The sequence below is a fragment of the Pygoscelis adeliae genome, unplaced genomic scaffold, assembly GCF_000699105.1.
Source record: "Pygoscelis adeliae isolate BGI_AS28 unplaced genomic scaffold, ASM69910v1 Scaffold34, whole genome shotgun sequence".
NCBI classification, from domain to species: Eukaryota; Metazoa; Chordata; class Aves; order Sphenisciformes; family Spheniscidae; genus Pygoscelis; species Pygoscelis adeliae.
The window spans coordinates 1636480-1648309 of record NW_008824658.1 but is presented as its reverse complement, the minus strand read 5'-3'; the positions used below and the strand labels follow the sequence as shown (position 1 = coordinate 1648309).

Below are 11830 nucleotides of genomic sequence, written 5' to 3'. Positions count from 1 at the left end.
TCTTTCCCTCCCCACCCATCTCTTCCCATTGGCTCTGTCTGTTTCCCTCTCCTCTCACCGTGAGTATGTTGTATTCGGAGGCAGGAAAAGCTTTCCTGGAGAACACCATGCCGGTTGTGGGGTTGATGGTGAATATCCCTTCCTCCTCCTCCTCGATGGTGTAGGTGATCTGGCTGTTCTGGCCCTGATCACGGTCCGAAGCGATCAGCCTGTAGACCGGCAGTGGCGTCTCTGAGGCGTCTCTCTCGGGGAGCTGCACCATGAAGAGCTTGTGGGGGAAACTGGGAGGACTATCGTTGGCATCCAGGACTTGTATCACAACTCTGCTGGTGGACTTCAGGGCTGGCTCTCCGTTGTCGGAAACAGCCACCTGCCAGCAAGCAAAGGGAGTAGGTGACAGAGCTCTTTGTCATGACCTAGGACATGAGCAGCCAGCCTTCATCCTCATGGGCAATGACTAAACTAGGGTTTTTGTGTGGATCTGCATTTGTATCTCAACATTTTCAGAGGCATTGCTCCTCTCTGCAGGGTAAAATCTGGTGGCTGTAGCTGGCACTGTGCAAGGCTTGGGCATGCACGGGGACACCCATCTGCAGGGCTCCTGCCTGCAGTTGCTCTGGGCAGTGGGTCAGATTGATCATTAGGGGTCACAAAACTAAAAACTTTTGTATTGCAATGGCTTGGCAAGTTATCACCTATCCTCACTTCGCTGTGCCTGTGCACGCTCCCAGCATGTTGCATTGCAGAAAGAAATGTATTATCCTCAATCACACTGATAGACTGAAACACCTCAAGATCCCTCTGATGTAAATACGCATAGCTCAGAGCAGCTAAGGCTGGGGGCCAGTAACACAAGGCTACACAGCAATGTTTGATACAATGAGATAAATGAGGGTGGATTTCTCTGGCTTGCTTTTTCCCCCATAACTTATTATCCAGTCCTCTTCCTGCATTCCCACAGCTTCCAGAACAGGCCTTTTGCACCAGTCTTCAGTAAGGAAATAATAAACCCCGCAGTACTGCTGCAGCTGTCTCTTAGGGCAACACACACCATTTAATTAAGTTTCCCAGCAGTCGAGAGCTGATGGGATGAGATTCTTTCTCTGTGCTCCAACTTGCAAGGAAAGCTCTTTGAGAACTTAATACACTTGTAGGTAAATAAAGCTAATTACAATCATCATTACCCACCTCTAGGATATGTTCAGCCTTGTATTCTCGATCCAGCTGCCGTGAAGTCGTAGAAATCAGACCTGCCAAGAAAGAAACCCTTTGAGCTCCAAGACTTGGTGTCCGAGGAGAGCCAGGGCTTATCAAATCCCTGTGTGCCCCACATCAGTCTGTCTGCCCGTCCTGTTTCAGGTTCCCTTTGTGATCGGAGGAGAAAGACAGATACCCCCAGAGGGCAAGTTGTCCATTTCCAGTGTGAATCCCTTTGCGGAGGTGCTGCTCTCACTCCTATGATTACAGACCACAGAGGAGGGGGACACCTACCAGATGCCTACATCAGTTGAGGGTTGTCAAGGCATTTGGTGAGAAAGGCTGCAGGGCCGTGAAAACAAAATTTTTGTTATGCATCTAAGTAGGAAACATTCTGCATGCGCTGGCACAAGTTTGGCTTCTTAAGAAGTCTTGACTCCCATTTTCCCTGTGCTGAACCTTGCTCTTTGTAATTTACAGTGTTTTGACAAAAGTTTGTCTTCCGTCTTGGGAAATACCCTCTATTCTACCACTAGAACAAATGCATTCAGGCTAAAAATAAGGTACGCAGGTGATAATAATGTTGGTATATTATTTAAGCCTTGCTGAAATACAGGATGAATCCTCTAACAATTGCAAGATTTGAGGGATTTCTAAAAAATACACACTAGTTTAACAGCAGGGAATAGGTTGGATGCAGGAGGGAGGAATTGTGGCTATAATAAACTCCAGTTTAAACAAAATCATCATAATTGCCTCTTTTTGGTCTGTCAGTGACTAAGCTGAGTAGATGCAAATGTGGAAAGGATGGAGTTGAGGCTTGTGTTTCCGACGTCTGCTTTGATAATAGCCCTTATCGAGTGCCTTGACTCTTCACCTTTGGGGAAAAGCAGCTCTAGACCATTTTCACAACCGCTTTACAGATGATGGAAATTGTATATATAATGCATGATTTTCTGACAGTCCTCAAGTCTGACACCTGTGAGTGTTTTTGTCTGTTCCCCGCAACTCCTGCTCCCAGCGGTCGCTGTTATCATGGTGTTTATTCCTCGCGAAGGGAAGTCCTGCTTCCTCGCACAAACGAAAGGCAGGGTGAATTTTCCTGACCACCTCAAGCAGTGATACAGGCTCATGCTACTCTGGGAAATGCTTTGCATGGGAGGCAGCGTGCATCTGCAGTGGTGTGAGCATGTGCACTTGTACATCCTGAAAAACTTGCCAATCAGAGTCGCGCGAACCCATCTCAACTCTCATTTCTGGTCGAAAGCCAGAAAGTTTTAATTAATAGTATTGTTTTCAGTTGTATCATACTTTGATGCATTGCTGTCTGAGCATGATAGGCAGGAGAAAATGGCTGCAGGAAACACCGGGCAGCTGAAGGAGGGAGCAAGGAGCAGCTGCTTGGAACAAGACTATTGTTAACTGTTTCCACTTGTTCTGGGATTATTCGTATTTGGCACCAGCCCCTGCACTAAACATTTATTTGATGCCTTTACAATCATAAATCAACACTCCTTAATGTGTTATGACAAGATGATTTGAAAGACTCTGTTTGCATGTATGTCATGGATTTTTTTTTCTTCTCCCTAATCTTCCTTCTGACATCTCAGCAGGTGAAGAGGACTCAGCAGTGGCCTGAGAGCACACTGGCTGAGGAGCTTTTGAACCTCTCCCAGGCTCGTGGGAGGCTGTAGGGCTCCAACAGCAGCAAAACTCTTGATATGCATGGAAATGCTCTCTTAATGGGGGCCTAAAGAAGGAATTGCAGCAGCGGTTCACTGAGATCTCTGATGGTCCTGTCCACATTGCCAATAGGTTGGCTAGAACAGGGGAGCAAAGCCTAAAACTCCAGCTACCTCAGGGAATGGTTCATAATTTTGGCCTAACGAGCCCATAGGACACATAGCTAGATATTGACAATGGAACCACCCAATACCTGTGTGCACACTGGGGATATTTCTAGTCTATCGGATTGCAAAATTCAGTTGCAACAGACTAATACCTTGTTTGCACTTGGTTACTGCATGCCAGCTGATGGAAGGTAACTTAAATGACTCTGAAGAGATTATTTGGATTTGCCTGGCCACACCCTGAAATTCTTTCATGACCTAATGATAAAAATGAAAGAAAACAGGATTGTAGCTGAGCTTTCTAGAGCTGGAGAAGAAGGACTGTAGTGAAGGCAGATGAACTGGAACTTAATGACCATCTCAAATGTCTGTAACACTGAAGATGCTCAGATCTCCTGGGGAGTAAGAGCTGCCTCTACTATCTATCACAGACCTGTACCATATCCCAGCTGGGAGTCTAACCAGATGGCATTTTTGGGTTTAGCTTCCTATCTGTTGAACAGATAGGAAGGGTTGACTGTTGAACACAAGTCAAAGGGTTGGCTTCTCCTCCTGACCCCAGGCAAACTCCCTCTGTCCCTTACCCTGTGCCCAATCGTGGCTCCCAGTTCCCCTCTCCAGAGCCAGTTACCACTCTGCCTTGAGATCAGAAAGCTCTTGTGGTTAACGGTTAATCACTCTAACTTCTGTACGGAGCCGTGGTGCTGTGCGGCTGCCAAGATGCACAAACTGCCAGTAGTGTTCACACGGCAGCTGAGCACCCAGAGACAGGGAGACGGGGATCAGACGTGGTGCTCGAGAGAAGCCAGCTGGAATTAATGCATATTTTTATTTGTTGCTACTTGGTTATACACACTGTGAAGCCAGAGGGCTAAAATGGAAGTGGAAACTGTTATTAAAGGGGAACTGCCGTCAGCTTTCGTGGCCTGGGGAAACAGTTCCTCTGTTCTTTCTGCTGCCCCCTACAAGGACCTGGGAAGCACACGTTTATTTTTTAATGAGAGTGTTTTGTGTGTGCATGTGCACATGTGTGAGTTATCAGTGCAGTCCCTGCCCCTCTGGAAAACACCAGCTAGCCCGTCCCACGGGACTTGCAATTGAGTGGGTGTCTTTTATTTGTGTTCTTGTATGTGGCCCTGACGGTTTCTGCTGAGTCCTACAGAAACTGAACAAAACTGCCAAAGGTCCTAATTGCACTTGGCCAATTAGCCAAGCTCCGCATTCACCTGAAGGTCCAGAAATTATCCCTTCTGTTGCTTGCATACAGACAGGCACAAGTTCTGCTCTTGCAGGCTATCTACACACAGCAATGGGAAAGGATTGTCTGTAATTCTCCTGCTTGCTGCCTGGAAAGGGGAGAGAGGAAAGCTGGTCATGTTGAAACAGGAGCAGCAGAATTAACAGTGCATTGTTGTCAGGGAACAAAAAATAATAATAACTTCTGCTGGCAAGAGCAGGGCTGGGGTGGAGGTTGCTGGCCCCCTGCCCTCACTGCAGGGAAGAAAATCTAAGATAGTTAAAATAGCCAGAATCAGGTTTGCAGGCATCGGGGCTTTCACAAGAGCCTGAGAAGGGAAGAGGTTGTTCTTCTGAAATCCTCTTTCTGTTGTCTCACTATTGCTTCCATTTCACCTTCTTCTCTCCTCTCTCCTCTCTCCTCTCTCCTCTTTCCTCTCTCCTCTCTCCTCTCTCCTCTCTCCTCTCTCCTCTCCTCTCCTCTCCTCTCCTCTCCTCTCCCCTTGTTCTGACCCTGCTTTGCACTACTCCATGCTCAGCTGGAGCCTGCGGTATGTTGGCTTGGGGAGCAGCAGTGCAACGATCCCTCACATTTAAAGACCAGGCTGTTTCTGAATGTCCTTCCACGCAGAGAAATGCTGGGAACTACAGGCATCCTGGGGAAGCCCATGGACACTGACACAGCAGGAGAAGGATCAGAAGAACAAGCACTAGATAAGAGCCGGAGATGAATAGTCCAAAGTAAAAGGATTCTCCAAACAGCCTTTCAGTCGGATGAATGGCTTCATCCTGACTCTTTGGGCCACAGTCTCCCAATTCCTCCTGGTCCTATCTGGACTGGAACCCCCTTCATCCCAGGGACTGCAAACCCTGCGCAAAACAATCTGAAAACCTTTCCAGCAAAAGAATACCCCAAACCCTACTATCCGCCCATCTCTCCATGTCTCTCTCTCTCTCTCTGTCTCTCACAAACACTGCTCTGCACCAGCTGCCAGGCTGGGCTGGAGACATTCCATTGCCGATGGCAGAAAGCTTTCATCTCACTGCGCAGTTTTATTCCTTCTTCTCATTAGCCTTTCATTTATTTTCCCTCTTTTTTTCTCCACCCTCTTTAGTGAACTGAGAGCTGGAAGAGCTTAGAGCCCTTCTGTGGTAGTTCAGGGATGCTGGAGGAGCCAAGCCCTGCTGAGGGACAGTCTTCACAGCCCTTTCTGCCTCCTTGCAAGGCCTCAGGAGGAAAAGCCAAGGGGCCTTGCTGGCTATGTCTCCACTGGCCAACCCACCCCTGTGTTGAGATACTGGATCAAAAGCAGAACAAGCAGGCTCCAGGACCAGAAATAGGTTACTTGCAGTAGTGTGGCACTGTGCCCTGAATAACTATCCAGGGCTATTCTGCAGGGTTATTCTGGGTGTAGACGTATCTGTTGTAACAGTAAATCAGGACCTTAATTCCTATTAGCACACAGGATGAGAACAAGCTTCCTCCTCCCCTTCTTTTGCCAAGGGGCTCCTACCAGGAGCGCCCTGCCTAGAAGAGACCCAGACTGATCTCTGGCCCTCTCGCGCTCTGGCTTATTTCAGTGCCGATGTGACTTATTTATTCTTTGCTGACAGTGTGGGATAGAAGAGAAGAGGTCTTGATCACAGTCTTCTCTGCATGTAGGAGCCTCCCTTCTCACCTGAGTGCTGGAAGAACTCCTGACACATACAGATTATCCTGTCCTTTGCTCAAATCATATGACTAAGAGCAGCAGCCTCTGTGGTTTCCTCTTGAAACTTCAATGTTTATCATTGAATAATGCTTCATCACAGATAAGCAGCTCTGCCTACTCAAACTCTTCTACTGTCATAGGATTTGGGATTGACCGTGGAAGGAGTATTGGCAATCTGGATCATAGAGATCTCTGGCATTTCAAGAACTGAAATATTTCTGCGTCTTTTTGTGATAATTTCCTCTAGGTAGTGAAAGAAGAGATGCATTTACTGCATTTGAAAAACAAAGGACATGTCCTAACTAAAAATCCAGAATAAGCCTCAGTAGTCTAGTAGCACTATATTGCTCAGACACTCGCAGTGCTTTCTCTTTTCTCCTGTTCAAATGTATTTGCACTGCACTGGGATAACCCTTTTTTTGAATACAACCCTGCACTGATGTGGATGACCAGGAACTGAAAGACCAGCAGTTCATCTTCCAATGCTGCACTACCAGGCTGAGACCAAAGATTATATTTTTATTCTACTTAACGGAGCAACTATCATGCCCTCACCTGCAGAATGAAAATATGACAGGGTTTCCAATAAGCTGCCTACAGCCCTGAAGTTTAGACAAGCTGTGATATTCCTTCTGGCAGTAGTAGCAGATGACTTCTCTTTAGATACTGTAAACACGAGGATATAAACTGCTCAGTTCATGCCAATGTTTGCAGGTGATAATTTGTTCTTTTCAGTGACATGCAAGTAAAACAATGGATAACTGAATCCTCATCAGGCTTGGAAGCAGGTCCTTAAACAACCTCCAAGCTCAGGGTTTAAGGAAGAGACCTCCAGAAACTGTCCAAGAGATAAGATCAGCTCATGAGTTTCTTACAGGACTGACAAACTTATCACTCTTCACATGCAAATTAACTGACTGTAGAGAGAGATGGATAGGAGATGACTCATCGCCGAGAGAGCTTTTTTTTGTCTAAGACGGGAATTAAAGGGTTGGCTTACAGGTGAGGTCTCATTAGCAAATGTTCAGATTTTGCCAGTGTCGCTTGTTTTACCATAAAACACAGCAGCCTTGGAGCATGGCTTTGTAGGGCTGCACTCACACTGGGGTGAAAGTTCTGCCTGCAGCACAGGGAAGGCTGAATTTCCTGCAGGGTGCATGGGTGCAAGCTGGAGCTCAGCAGATGAGGGGAGCTAGCCTGGTGTCCTGATAGCCATTTCTGGTCCATATCCCATTGAAAAGGCAGTGGTCTTCTAAAACAGGGCCTCTGAAGGTACCTCTCCACAGAGATCAGCATTTGTGCAAGCTGTCTGTGGGGCTGAGTTGTGCATAGTCATTTGGACTATGTGGGAAAGTTGGATGCAGAGCAATGCCCTGACCTGGCTAAAAAGCTTCTGAGAGTGGAGGTAGCTACAACTGGGGCTAGCAGTGGTCAGAGTTAGCTGACATCTCCAAGTGTAGCTACATGGTGCCAAGTAGAGACACCCAATGAATTTTTTGCAGCCAGAAGGATTTCAACGTTTCAGCGTAACAATTTCTTTCTAAACATCCCCCTCCTAACCACCTGTAGAGGACTGCCAGGTAGCCATTACACCACAGGTAACACCTAATTGAGAGCTGCACTAGCCTTTTTCAATACATGCATCTCCTTTCTCATCTGAAAGCAGGTTTCTATCCCGCTGCAGTAGGTGAACTGCTTTTATCATCGGCAGGAGATCAAAGTCATGCAATTAATCCTCTCCCATACTCAGGCTCTGTGTCCTCCCTTCCTTCTTCTCCCAGGAGCTGATGGAGTGATGGGCTCGGCACAGCTTTCCTTGCCAGACTGGCCCAATGTCAGCTCTGCTGGGATAGTTTGAGGAGGCTGTTTACAGAAAACATCAGTGGGTTTTTGATGGCTCTGAAAGATCTGGTGATTAATCCTCAGATGAAAGATACAGTCTAGGAAGATGGCAGAAGAGGCTTACTACACTTACTACATTAATAGCGCCGGAGAACGGGTGGAGCCTTTAAATGCAGTGGGATTCATTTTTATTAATCCTGCCTTGGTCTGTCTCAGGAGCAGATAGTCACCTCCAGAAGGGTGTTTCCTGGCTCAGGCTGTGCAATAGGGCAGTTGTTTATAAGGGGGAAGATTAAAAGCAACAGCTTGGTTCTGTTTAGGCTGTGAAAGTAGCATATTTGTGTCATTCTAAGAGCCATCTGGATGCAAATAGCAGCCCTCAGGTTGAGGGTTTCAATCCTTAGCCTCCCTACACAGTGTATTTGGAGACTGGGACTTCTGCTGCAGAAGGAAGGTGTGACAAAGGCAGCTGTGTGGGCTGTTTATATTGAATATGTAACATCCTCTGGGCACTTGGAAGCCTCAAAAACAGATGCTGAGTTGGGTCAGTCTTACCTGTAATGAGGTTAATGGTGAAGAGTCCTTGAGGATTTCCAGTTAGGATGTGAAAAGTCAGTTTTCCCTCTGAGCTAGAGTCTGGATCTAAGGCATCAAGCTGAAGGACAGATGTGTTTGGTGGGGAATTCTCCATCACAGAGGCATAGAAGACAGGTCTGGACATCTGAGGTGGGTTGTCATTGGTATCAGTGACTTCAATATAAATTTCAGTCACAGAAGACAGAGGAATTGTTCCCAGGTCAAGAGCTAGCACTGTCAGCCAGTAGTGAGACGTTCCTTCTCGGTCGAGTGGTCCTATGGTTCGGATGGTGCCTAGAAGAATGACAGAAAGTGCTTGTGAGGGATTTAAGGAACTCAAACCACTTTGTCAGTCTGTGTCTCTAGTCTGCTTCCTGGTTTTGCTGCAGATAGATATAAACTGTGGCACCAACCTTGTATGGCTGTCAGATTGTGTGGAAAGTGAGGGCTTGCTTGTGCTGAGGGTAATTTGATACACAAGTGAAAGGGAAGACCTTGCTATTTTGGAGGAGGACAGACATTGATTTTCCATTATTTTAAGGAGACAAACCCTGCTTGCTCCTCTCCAGATACAGGGATGCACGTTGTACATCCCTGCACAAGCAAGAAAGATTTGAATGCATGGAACTTTGTGAATGGAGAGAATATAGAAATGTCCTATTGGGTCAAAAAGTCAGGCCAAACACAACATGTAGTTTAAACCTTTAAGGTACACCATTAAACTAAGCTGTCATTACCTGTGTCCTTTTCAATGTGGAAGACGGACAGGCCAGTGCCCTCTCGGAGGAAATATTGAACCTCTCCATCTTTCCCCTTATCGACATCTTTTGCTGTGACCATCATCACTGATGTGCCCTCAGGGCTGTTCTCCTGCACCCAGCCTTTGAAGACAAAGGAGGCAAAGCGTGGTGGGTGCAAGTTCTCGTTGACATCAAGGATGTTCACTTCCAGGTGGCAGAGGGAAGAGCGAGAGAAGGGCTTCCCACTGTCACTGACCTGCACGGTTAAATTGTAAGAGTCTTTCTTCTCATAGTCCAGCTCCTTCTCCAATCGGAGTGCCCCGGTCAGCTTATCCACGTGAAACATCATCTCCTCATCGTTAATGAGGCTGTACCTCACGTCACCCCCAGCACCAGTGTCTGGGTCAAAAGCCTCCAGAAACAGGAGAATGGTTCCCACGGGCAGGTCCTCTGGGACCTTCACACTATTGAGGGCTGGGAGGCATTGCGGTGTGTTGTCATTTACATCCTCCAGAGTCACAATGAGATCTGTAACAGAGAACAGCTGGTAGCCTGTTTTGGGCTGGTCCCTAGCTTCTATTTTCAGCACATAGCAAGACCACAATTCTCTATCCAGGGCTCCTGTAACTGTCACTTCTCCAGTGACACTGTTAATGGCAAACTTATCAGTCGGGGTTAGGAGAGAATATTTTATTCTCCCATTGTCATCTTTATCAGCATCTTCTGCTTTCAGTTGAGCTATTGTTGTCCCTGCTGTTACATGTTCTGGTATCGCCACCCAGTAGGCACCTTGTGGGAATTTAGGAGTGTTGTCATTGGTATCCAACACATTCACAGCCAAGAGTTTCCAAGATGATTTTTGTGGTGTGCCAAGGTCGTACACAGTAATGTTAAGAATGTAGAAGCTGGTTCGTTCACGATCTAGAGGAGAAAGGACTTGAAGGAGACCCAGTTCCAGGTCAATGGTAAAACAACTGTCATCATTTCCATCTGAGATCACATAGACCAATTTCCCATTAAAACCAGTATCAGGATCAATAGCTGAAATGTCAGCAATAGTTGAGTTGGTGGGAACGGTCTCTATGATATCAATAGATCGTGGAAAGTTGTCATCAAACTTTGGAGCATTATGGTTTATAAGGTGCAAGTTCAGAGATGTTTCATCATCCTGCCCATGGCCTTGAGACTGAGACTCCATGGAGTGTATGATAGTTTCTGTCAGTTGTTTCAAGACTCCTGTTTCCTCACACTGCATTTTGACAGGGAGACCTTGGCTGACCACAGTGATATTTACAGATGTTGGCAAAGCGTAGTTCTCTCCATCTGTTGCCGTTATTTTCAAAGAGTAGAAAAGTGGCTGTTCAGAAGGAAGATCTCGCAGAGATATTCTAAGGGATATTACTCCAGAGATGGGATTCAGTTCAAAATGCTGTAACTCATTGCCAGACTTGATTTCGTATTTGATATGCTGCAGCTCATCACTGTCGATTGCAGAGACCGTGGCCACAGGGTTCCCAACAGGAAAGTCCCGTGGGATGGTGCCACTGCAGCTTGCCTTCTCAAACACAGGAGCATTGTCATTGACATTGCTCAGCATGAGGGAGACGTACACCTCCGTTTCATGGCGGAAGGGTGAGCCCCAATCTGATGCCCACACTCGCAGATGATACCATCTCTGCATCAACTCATAGTCCATTGACTTGGAGGTGGAAATGATGCCAGAATAGGGGTCAATGACAAAGGGAACTGATTTCTGGTTGGCTATGGTGTAGGTGACAAAGCCATTGTATCCTTCATCTTCATCTGTAGCCCTTACTGTTAAGACACTGGTACCAGGAGGAACATTTTCATCAAAGGCGCCACGGTATGAAGACTGACTAAAACTTGGAGCGTGATTGTTGCAGTCAGTGATGTCAATGACAACAGCTGTGGATGTGTGACTGTTAACGGTTGTAACTTCAAGTTTAAAATGAGACTGCTCGTGGAAGTCCATTGTTCTGACTGTAGTTATCAGTCCAGTGTGAGGATTGATTTTAAAGCTTGTGCTGTCAGGAGTAGGTCTCAAAATATATTTAAGATTTGGGAAGACTGGTGTGATCTTCACCATAACAACTTGGCTTCCAGCTGGGGAAAATTCACTGAGCTGGACCCGGTACACTTCTTTCTCAAATCTGGCAGAGACATACTTGGATGGAGGTATATGGATAACTCTAATAGGAGAGAACAGTGGTGGCTTGCTCTTGTCCTTGGCTTGCAGACTGAGGTTGAAACCAAATGGGTAAAGTAGCCAGTTGATTTCTTTGGTTGACACAATCATGAACTCGGTGCTCCCAAAGTAGGATTTGATGGCTTTGAAATGTCTTTCCGGATCTCCATCCACAAAGTCAACCGAATCTATCCCTGCTTCTGAGTCACCACTTTCTACAGACAGGGTTGCATAGAGAAAGTCTCTGGCTGAGTCAGGTGGTGTCACCTTCACCGAGGAGATAGAGGGGGGTTTCCTGGCAGATGGCTCCACTTGGATCATGAGACTAGCCAGGTTCCCAAAGCCATTCCCCTCCGTGATCTTTCTCATTCTGTCCACAGCCAAAACTTGCAGATGGTGCCTGCCTCGATGGGTGCTGTTCAGCCTACCTGTGGTCATAACTGCTCCTGTGGTGGGGTGGACGGTGAATAG

The 11830-nt window shown here is 46.7% G+C and overlaps 1 protein-coding gene across 1 annotated transcript in view; it reads right to left on the bottom strand.

The window, feature by feature from the left end:
• FAT2 (FAT atypical cadherin 2) overlaps positions 1–11830 on the bottom strand; it is a 47346-nt gene that overhangs the window by 34916 nt on the left and 600 nt on the right. Inside the window, exons 2-5 of the mRNA XM_009322740.1 lie at positions 9151–11827; positions 8393–8707; positions 1189–1250; positions 59–370 (exon numbers count right to left, since the gene is read on the bottom strand). Of these exons, the coding sequence (XP_009321015.1) occupies positions 59–370; positions 1189–1250; positions 8393–8707; positions 9151–11827 (3366 nt within the window). The remainder of the gene's footprint in view (positions 1–58; positions 371–1188; positions 1251–8392; positions 8708–9150; positions 11828–11830) is intronic.